Below are 11,046 nucleotides of genomic sequence, written 5' to 3'. Positions count from 1 at the left end.
CAAACCCGCGGTTTACAACTGATTACATATCACAAAGTCCCAAAACCACAACTCCCCTACCAGGCTACCACAACCCAATAATGGTCTACACTCTACCCACAACAGAACACAAAAGTCCACACACCAAAGTACTGACATATACTCACAATACTACAACTACGAAAAACATTGCAACTTTACCAAAGGAGTAATAGTAGTCTAGTGTCTAGTCTACCAACTAGATGATGTTGAAAGCTGTGTAAGAGAGTATACATGAGAAAGTGACAGACAAATTCATAGAATTTCCAAAAAAAAAAGAAAGAAAGAAGATTTTCTTATTATTTGTGTAGTAAATGTAAAAAAAAGAGAGTAATAAGAAATATTCTTAGGAGAACTAAGAGAAAGATTCCTGCTTCCTTACACTTCACCGGATTTGGAGGGAGCATTTCAATATTTTAAATACCCTTTTTAAAGTTTTGTTTTTATTTTTTGAATTTCTTTTTGAGGCATTTTTATTTAGAATACTTTCCTTTTTTTAAACGCCTTTATTCAGAATTCTTGAGTCAAACCAAATTAAACCCAAAATCAAAATCAAAATCAAAATCAGAATCAAAATCAATTACATTTGACATAAATCATAATCACCCTCAATCTTAATCAACCCCACATGCTCTCTCTCTCTCTCTCTCTCTTCCAATTTTAACATTTGAGAATTGAGCGCCAACAAGTTAAAACCCTAGAGAGAGAAACAAACTAAACTACTAAACTAGAGAGAGAAACAAACAGAGAAGCTAAGTACATCCTCAATCATCATTCACCACTCCTCAACACCACCTCCTTTCTTCATACATTATTATTGCATCTTTTTTTTCCAAAAAAAATAAATAAAATCTGTCATTTATTATTAACATTACTTAAAAATCTTTTAGAAAACTTTTTAGATCTACTTACCCATTACTTCTCCATAATCCCATATCTCTCTCTCAATCTCACTTTCTCTATGTTCTTCTATTATTAGAAAGAGAGGATTTTTTGGGATATTATTGATTCATTTTTTGAGTTGCAAAAGTCAAAAATCAAAAAAGTGGGGACCTTTTTTTGTATTTTTGAATTTTTTTGAGATGGGTGTTCTTTAAATTGCATGTAAATGCAAATTCATTTTCTGGGTACTTTAGAAAAAGTTGTTTAAATGCAGATTTAAGTGAGAAAAAACGACGAAGAAAGAAAGAAAGAAGAAGGAGAAGAAAATGTCAGGAAGTAGCAGAGTGTATGATCCAAGCAAGCTACATTTGAAGAGGGAGCTGACTCAAATTCGAAAAGCAGCACGAGTATTGCGTGATCCTGGTACCACTTCCTCTTGGAAATCCCCTTTAAGTTCATCTAGATCTGTGGCCCCCTCTTTGTTTGATAGTAATAATAGTATGCACTATCTTTATCATAATAATCATGACAAATTAACTGCTAAAAATGATGAAATAAGTCCACATTTGCAACAAAGAGTTGAGGGTAATAATAGTAATGTGAGGGAGAAGGAGAAGGACAAGGAAAAGGAGAGAAGGATTTTTTTGTATAATTGGAAGAGTAATAGGTCTTCAAGTGAGAAGAGTTTGGGAAGGTTTGATTTGGATGGTGATGGTGGTGATGGTGGTGGTGGTGCTGCTGTTGCTGGTGTTAATAATGTGAATGATGGATATTCGCTTCGAGGGAGTGGTGTTAGTGATAGTGTTGGTGGTAGCTTGAGTGATGCTCGAAATGCCGGTGGCGATTCCAAGAGTGATACTTGTATAGGGGAATATCAGAGGCGGGGGACACGACACCACCGGCATTATTCTACCACTTTTAGATGTAGGGATACAAGGCTTGCATCGATGGCGTCACCTACAATGGCGTCACCTACGATGGCTAGGAGGGTTGTTGGTAAGAAGAAATCGAGGAAAAATGGTGGTTCTGTTGTTTTAAGACAACAGTTGCAGAAACAGAAGCAGAAGAGAACACAAGGTATGGGTGATAAGAACTCGAAATGGGCACCTTCAAATGGTTTGGTTTTGAATCAAGATGATTCTGTTAGCTTGGTTGATCAATCGGATGACACGGAGGATTATTGTGTCTCTGAGGAGTTGCGTCGAGCATCAGCAGGATCTCCTTTGCTCTCAAGGCTTAGGCAGAAGCATAGATTTTTGCGAGGTAGTCGGAGGGATGACTCCTCGTATACTTTGAGTACCCCTGCCTTGTCGACAAGCTCTTTTAACAGATTTATGCTGGCAAATTGCAAGAACCCTAGTACTGTAGGATCATGGGATGGGACAACGACCTCCTTTAATGATGTGGATGATGATGAGGGACATCATTTAGATTTGCCTGGTCGTCAAGGATGCGGGATTCCCTGTTATTGGTCAAAGAAGATACCTAAACATAAAGGAGCTTGTGGAAGTTGCTATTCTCCTTCTCTTTCTGATACTTTAAGGAGAAAAGGCGGTATGTTACTTTGTGGTAGCCAAAAAGATAATCATAAACGACACAAATCTTTATCACGTGCAAAGAAACAGAAGATCCTATCTCAAATGGCCCAAGGTCATCTTCCCTTGCTTAGTAATAGCTGTGATGGAGGAGATTCATCTGTAGGAACACGAAATAGTGATGATGAGCTATCCACAAATTTTGGAGAACTCAATTTGGAAGGTTTGAGCCGGTTGGATGGGAGGAGGTGGTCAGCTAGTTGCAGGAGTCAAGATGGCTCAGACCTTGTTTCTGCTAGTGGGGGAGGTGAAGAGGAAGGCTCGTCAGAAAACATTAGGAGCTTAAGTCAGAGATATCGGCCAATTTTTTTTGATGAATTGATTGGGCAAAATATTGTAGTCCAGTCTCTTATGAACTCTATATCAAGGGGAAGAGTTGCCCCTGTATATCTTTTCCAAGGTCCTCGTGGAACTGGAAAAACATCATCTGCAAAAATTTTTGCAGCTGCTTTGAATTGTTTGGCCACTGAAGGAACAAAACCATGTGGAATCTGTAGGGATTGCACTGATCTTATCTCTGGCAGGAGTAAGGATCTGATGGAGGTTGATGGCACAAGCAAGAAGGCGTTTGATCGAGTGCGGTACCTCTTAAAAAGCTTGTTGGCTGCCCCCTCATCAGCTTTCTCACGGTACAAAATTTTGTTAATCGATGAATGCCACCTGCTTCCATCTAAGACTTGGTTAGCGTTATTGAAGTTTCTTGAAGAACCACTGGCTCGAGTTGTATTCATATTCATAACTACTGATCTTGAAAATTTGCCACGCAATGTGTTGTCACGATGTCAGAAGTATCTCTTCAACAAAATCAAAGATAGTGATATTGTTAGCAGATTGCGAAAGATAGCTGCTGAAGAGAATCTTGATGTTGATTCTGATGCGTTGGAATTAATTGCTCTTAATGCTGATGGTTCACTTCGAGATGCTGAAACTATGTTAGACCAGTTGAGTTTGCTTGGGAAAAGAATCACTACTGCTCTTGTCAACGAACTTGTAAGTTAATTGCCTTGTGTTTCCTTATTGTTCTATGTGCATTATCTGCTTCCAGAGTCGTCATTCAATAGCTACATTATGCGAGGTGTTTATCAGTTTGGTTTAACTTAAAGCTTTCTTGTCTCCACGTATATCAAAACAGAATCAAAGACACTGAGGGTGCTCTTAATTATGTTAGTTTGATGTCCATATCAAAGATGGCATCTGTGGATGCTTGCAGCAAAATATTGCCATAATAAGTGGAAGATATAAAGTGTTTTTCTTTATTCGTGCCATTTCATGTAGAAAGGCATGGTTAAACTGTATATTTCTTACCTTTTTTATTTTGTCCGCCACACTAGTCAACTCTGAATCATTCCATTAGAAAATCTATGAGCTCTTCCATCCCTCAGTCACACGACTTCAGAGTTGTGGCATCTTTTTAAAAAAACATGGAGTGCAATATCGTAGGTCTATTAAATTTTTAAACTTCTTTTTCCTGAATGACATTATTCTTCATTGTGCTTAAAATAACTTTTTTCTTCTCCCTGTAGATCTGCAACTTTAGGAACTTGTGGTAATTTTTTTTTATGTGTGCCATCCATAATAGGACCTGTTATGTAAGGTAAACAAATTGGTGTATCTTTTTTTATCATTTGGCACTTTCCAAATTGTGAAAGCATAATCTATGTTAGAAAACATTAAATTCTACTAGAAAAGGTCACCTTATTTATGGATTTACTTCATTATTCCAAAGTTTGCTTGACCAACATTCGCAATTGATAAAAAGATTTTGTATTGATTTCAAAGAAATTATTGAATGCACCCATTTTTGAAGCTATGGATAAGAAGCTAGGAGTAGAGATACTACACATTTAATTACTCTGGATGGCGGGTATAAGCTGTCATAAATTTCTAACTTAATCCCTTTTCGGGAAATCTTTTTAATGCTATGGGCTATGTTTAACAAAACCCTTTTTGTAATATGTTTAGTGGATACTCCCTGTCATTGTGTCACATTCGTTAGCCAATATCTGCTGGTTAGCATCAACCTATAAAGTTTATTAGAAATAACTATTGTCAAATGTGTATATGGCTGATTTTGTTATTTACTGTCACAAATCGTGGTATTGGTTGCAATGACGTGGAGGTGCCATATAATGGATAAATGGATCAGTTGGCGGTTAACGCATCTTGATTTGTTTAACCTTAACTTGCAGTTTCGAAAGTTTAACACGTATTCCTTGACCAGAATATGACCAAACCTATCATATGCTAGGGTTATATATATGGTGAATGAATAACTACTAAAAGGATGAGTGATTTATCCTACTTTTTATATAGATTAACTCTAACTCATATGCATTACGCAACTTGAAATCCCATGTCATCTCCCGTCTTTGGTATGTGCACATTGTTTTTTCTCTTTTTGGCCGGACAAGTAACATACATAATGGGAAAAAAGGTTCTAATGTCGTAAGTTAATGTTACATAACGAACATTGCGACGATAAGGTAATGATTTTTCATTGTAGCGTTATGTATGTCATTTCGTAGAACGGCGTGTTCAAAATAGGTGGCATGATGGGCGTTACGTAACAGATTGGACGAGTTTTTATTCCATGGTTTTAATAGTTGTTCCCTTTCATTCACCTACTTCACTTTGACCATAGTCTTGTTTGCTAATATATAAAGCCAAATGTTATTGGATTTGTCTCTAAATCTTTCAAATATCAAATTCTATTAATTATTGTTAGATAGTTGAAAATATTAATGGTCAAAGTTGCGCGTTGGTTGTGAAATTGGAACAACTATTAAAAGACAGAAGGAATATCTTTCGGTTTTGTAAGTACTCTCATAAATTCTATACAGGCACCTTGCCAGTTCTGCTTCAAACAGAAATTAAGGGAACTTATAAACGTATCTTGCCTCTCTCTCACTCTCTAGATTTATATATAACCAAATATATGCTCATGTGAATTTATGTGTGGATATGATTTTTAATTTTGGTTGTCAATTTCAAGAAGCTCCACTCCATTTATTACTGATTATGTTAGATTCATGGTTTTGCTGTGGAAGTATTTATTTGTTTTTTTTATATACAGGTGGGCGTTATCTCAGATGACAAACTACTTGAACTTTTGGAGTTGGCTATGTCATCCAATACTGCGGAGACTGTAAAAAGAGCTAGAGAGTTGATGGATTCTGGAATTGATCCCTTAGTGTTGATGTCTCAACTTGCCAGTCTTATAATGGACATCATTGCTGGGTCTTACCAACTTGCAGATGCAAGATGTAGTAACTCATCCTTAAGTGGCCGAAGTTGTGAGTGCTGCAAACCAAGCTCTTAAATTCTTACAATTGGCTTAGTTCATAAATTTGTTTTTCTCTATACTTTTGTACCAGTATCATAGGAACTCTTTGCTAAACCATATCTTCTATTCATGGCAACAGTCTCTTTTAATTGTTTAAGATCATAAGGAATCTGTGCTATCTGATCCTTAAACTAGTTTGTGACATGTCATGTCATCATTTTGAGATATGGAGAAATAACAGATGTTATGATCCTTATCTCGCAGTGATATGAACTCAAGCTATTAGCTACCTTAAACACATACAATAAAACATCCAACTCTATGGAGGTTGTCACATTTTAGGGTGGTCCTGCTTTTTATCTGAGATGGGATGTTTCGAACTTTTTAATGGATATTATTTATAATGTATTACTTCAGTTTGCTTTTTCCACACCAAAATCATTAAGAACATGAGGACATCATATCCTGATGCTGATGCATCTTTCGTGTTTATCCTTCTGAACTTAATTAGCGTCAGCTTCCATCATGGTACAGATCCTCTTGATCATGGTAAAAAGATGCATCATCATGGTACAGATCATGATGCATCTTTCGTGTTTATCCTTCCGAACTTAATTAGTGTCAGCTTCCATCATGGTACAGATCCTCTTGAACTTCTAACAGGACAATGGAAAATTTCCCCTGATATTGAGTGAGTCTAGTGAGGGTTCTGCATGCTTGGCTCCTGATAATTTTGAACTCTTCAAAAATTCAGCTTTGTATCTCAAAACCATGTCTCTCTCACTAGCAAGTAGTAACGTTGATTGTTTGGACTTCTTTACAGTGTCAGAGACAGAGCTGGAGAAATTAAAGCATGCATTGAAGCTTCTTTCTGAATCTGAAAAACAGTTGAGAGTTTCCAGTGAACGTTCCACGTGGTTCACAGCCACTTTATTACAACTTGGCTCTGTTACTTCTCCCGAATTTACTCTATCAGGAAGTAGCAAGAAGCAGAGCTCAAAAACCACAGAGGAGGATCCGTCTACTGCTTCTAGAGATGCTTCTGGAAGAAAGCAAACTTCAGATTCCTTGTATATGATCCGAAGATCAGCCTCTCCATTACTTTCTGCAGAAGGTAATCAAAACTCGGGCTATCCAGAGGGTCCTTACTTGCTTACTGGTGGCATGAATTCCAATTCTAAGGCCACGCACAAGCGCTCAGTAAATATAGATAGCACTGCTTCACATGGTGATTTTATAGGTGGAAGTTTGAATACGGGACAAACTAACATGGATGGCCTAGATGATATATGGTTACAGTGTATTGAAAGGTGCCATTCGAAGACCTTGAGGCAGCTGCTTCATAGTCATGGAAGGCTACTGTCAATAGCTGAAGCTGAAGGTATGTATGTGATTTCTATATGTCGTTTTAATTGTTTCGATCATTTATATGTTAAATTGAGAGATGTCTTTAATTTGCATTAATATGCTGGCTATCAATGTTATGATGGTCATGGAATGATTAGCAGTTATATGGAGATTGCAGTAGGATGGATTCTTGAATTGACTCTTAGTATAGATTTAACGATGTTTGAGAGAATTACAATCTCATAAACTCAATGTGGAACGGAAATGTGAAGAACTGGAATTAAGTGATAATGAAAAGTCTTTTACCCTCCCCCTTTTCAAAATAATCTGGAAAAGGGTAATATTAGAAGCTTTACATACATAAAGGTGAGAACATAATATGAGAATGGAGAAGTAGAAAACTGCCTGTCTTATTTTGAGGTTCAAAAGAAATTATTTTCTCCACAGTCCATTCTAAGATGTTATCCAATTTTCCTTTGTTAGGAATTCTCAAAAATGTCTTTTGGACATTATGTTTATCATCAGTTTTCTTACATTTTAAAGTTATTTTCTTCCCTGACCGATTTTGCATATTCAAATGCAAAATTGGGAAGTTGATTCAACATGACTATGGTAATCGCATGCCCACCTCTAGAGTTAAGATCTCATGAAGGTGTAAAATGTGGCATATAAGGAGCAGGATATAGTAGTTTGCTATGAATAGTACAGTATGAAGTACTTTGTGATTTGTAGGGTGGGCGTCAAGGATGTCTGATTGTCAATTGATGAAAAAGGAACTACTAAGGCACCTATGACTAACCGAACTATGTGCTTGAAACTGAGGTTTTTTATCTTCATTGATCTAAATGGCGAGGGGTAAGAGATTGAAAGTTATATTGGTCTCTCCACCGTCAATATTGCCAAATTTTGGTGATTAGAACAGAAAGTGTTCTGTAGGAAGTACAGTAAGTTGGTAAAAGCCTAGCATTGCTAAAGTAATCTCAAATAAGTTTATTGTTTCTTGTGAATTTTCAGACCTAAGGAATGTGTGATATTGAAACTTCAATTGCCTGGCAGATTAAATCATGCTTCTGGTTCCACTTTTACCATCTTCAAATTGTTTTTCAGTATCTATTCATACATCTATAGTAACTCAATTTCTGATTTTAGTGATTAATAGTTAATTTCAATATTTTACTCACATGAATATCAGCACCTGTTAGGCAATAATTGAATTGTTTTCTTGTAATGTTTGGCTCTATTTTTATATAATTATCCATTGAGTTCTAGTTTTTTTTATGGCCTTATTTGGAGTAGCTATATTCAGTATCTTGTAGTTAGTTCCTTTTGACATGGGATTCCTCCTGTAGGTGTTCTCGTTGTGTATATTGCATTCAGGGACAAAGTTGTCAAGTCCAGAGCTGAACGATTTATTATTAGCATCACTAACTCCATTGAGATGGTTCTGGAACGAAGTATTGAGGTCAGAATGATCCTGCTACCTGATGGTGAACTGCATCTAGATAGGGCAGAGACAAACGCATCACCAGATTTGTCAGCACAGAAACAGATAAAATCAGGTGCAATTGTCAATATGGAGGGAGACTTGAATGCAGGATCAAATTCGTCTTTGTTGTTGGATGAAAGGTCATCGAGCATATTGGACCAGTCGAATGACAACAATACTAATGTGAGAAGGCAAGAGGTTCCTATGCAGAGAATAGAATCCATAATTCGCGAGCAAAGGCTAGAATCAGCTTGGTTACAGGCTGCTGAGAGAAGCACACCTCGATCAATGAGTCGTCTACGACCTGAAAAAAATCAGGTCTTACCTCAAGAGGGCATTTACTGCCAAAATCAAGCAGAATCAACGAATCCCATGAATTTGACCTCCAAGCATTGGGATGATGAACTCAATCATGAGATCAAAGCTTTGAAGGTCATTGACAGAAAAGCTCACCAGAAAGATCAGATTGGTAAAAGGATTGACCATCATCCTATATCCCCAAGCTTGTTGCATCAGAGTGGCTTTGCAACCAATCTTAGCAAGGATTACCAGTGAGTTATCTTCTCTTTATTCTTTTCTATTCTGTTTGCACAAGTATTTGCTTGGTTCCTATCTTTCTGTGATCTATTCCCTCCACCTTATTGTATTTGCCATAATTTAGTCTTTGAAGGTTAAGTTTATTGTCATTTTATATTTGTTAAGTAATGTTTCTATTTTCTTAATTTTAAATCAAAAATGAGTTCTTTTGTTTTCTTTTCTAAATGTTATAGATCAGTGTGATTTATCAATCTTTGACAAAATAATGGTTAATGCTCGGAATCTCTTGATCTCAGAAGAAAAACACGGGCCATAATCAAACCATATACACAATTTGATTGTCATGCTCTTGTCAAAGTTCCGCTTTGTAGAAGCTTGATAAAGCTAGTTTATTTAATATTTTGAAGAAATAGTGCAAAACTGGATTTTAGTTATCTTGTTTCCCATTCATCTTAAAATCTGTATTGGGATTGCCTACTCAAATGGTTATGAAACATTATTCCTGCAAGTCATCCTACAGGAGAAACTTAAGTGTCCCAATTTTTTAAAGTTTCAGGTACTCAGCTGATTGTAATAGTCAGGATGCTACAGTTTCTTGTTAATTGTGATTTTCTCATAGGATTTGTATTCCATTTACAATCAGGTTTAGGAGTCATTCTCATGCTAATAAATCCTCCTGGGGGTGTTTTTTCACAGGGGATATGAATCTGGGCCGGGGACTGCTGGCTGTAATATGCTTTTTTGTTGGAACACCAGACATCCAAGAAAGGGAAAGGTAATTTACACTTTCAAATTATAGTTTCTTTTTGGCTGCACTCCTTTGATATCTGTATTTCCTCTTTCTGGAGTGTGATTCTTTTGTCAAGACTCATTGAGTCATGCAATGTTGTTACCAATTTAATAGGGTAACCAAGGGACTCCTGTTCGATCACGAAAAGTTGGACGATTCTTATGTTTTGGCGAGTGTAGGAAGACAGCAAGACAGAGCAGAGCAGAACGATAAATTCCTCTCTCAAACTCATTTTTTGTATTTATTAATTTAATTATCTTTATTTTCTTATCACATTTAGGCATTCTTAAAGGGTGAGGGGTAGGTCATGTAAAGTCAGAAAAGCTGGTTCTGTGATTCTTAAACATTGCTTATTGTGGCTGGGGAAGGGGCGAGCATGTTTATTCGGTGTAATAAAGCAATGAGGTGAAAAGTGTAAAACTTCATGTGTTCTCTAATCATCCTTTTCGCCTATATCTGACATATTGTGTCTGCTCAACAACCTGATTCTTCTGTCAAAATTAGATTGCATAAATTGGTGAAGTAGATTGGTTTCTGTCAGAAACCATGGCTTTCAGTCTCCAACAGATGGGAAAGAGTGACGACTTTAGCTCTATATTTACTCCCTTCTACTGTACTTTCAGATATCAAGTCGTCAAGTATTAACGGTGTTGGGGCTGTGTAGCAGTTATGCTACAGTCATTGAACCTTGTAAATGTCTATCAAGAAGAGAAAGAAGCATCTTGTTCTTTAAATGAGTGGAGTGTAGCACAGGAAACTCGCTTCTACAAAATTGAGGACTAATAAAGTCTAATACCTGAAACGTCAACTAGTTGCCATGATTTGTTTATCCTCGTTGAGTTGTTATCATGGTTATTAAAATCCCAATTTGATCCAATGATTCTACGATTTTACAATCCAAAATTGAGTTTTCGATTCGATCCAAAATTTTGTAGGATCATCCGATCCTACTTGAATTTCAATCTAGAGTGGTAGGATCACAATACGATCCCACGATTTTACGATTCTACGATCTGTTCCATAAGTGTTAGAATAAAATTATAAAATTAATTATTTTTTAGTTAATGTCGTCAATTATAATTCAAAATGTCTCAAAAGTAAAATCTTA

The 11,046-nt window shown here is 36.5% G+C and overlaps 1 protein-coding gene across 1 annotated transcript; it reads left to right on the top strand.

Moving 5' to 3' along the window:
* The first annotated feature begins 615 nt into the window (after positions 1–615).
* LOC104896992 (protein STICHEL) lies at positions 616–10,396 on the top strand. Its single transcript, XM_010683790.4, has 6 exons — positions 616–3,485; positions 5,569–5,788; positions 6,602–7,159; positions 8,475–9,162; positions 9,845–9,923; positions 10,053–10,396. Exons 1-6 carry the CDS (start codon positions 1,227–1,229, stop codon positions 10,149–10,151), a joined length of 3,903 nt encoding a protein of 1,300 aa, XP_010682092.2. The 5' UTR covers positions 616–1,226; the 3' UTR covers positions 10,152–10,396.
* Positions 10,397–11,046: the final 650 nt, after the last annotated feature.

Source organism: Beta vulgaris, chromosome 6 (genome assembly GCF_026745355.1).
Source record: "Beta vulgaris subsp. vulgaris cultivar EL10 chromosome 6, EL10.2, whole genome shotgun sequence".
NCBI lineage: Eukaryota > Viridiplantae > Streptophyta > Magnoliopsida > Caryophyllales > Amaranthaceae > Beta > Beta vulgaris.
Note: the sequence above shows the minus strand (reverse complement) of the source record. Positions and strands in the feature narration are given on the sequence as shown.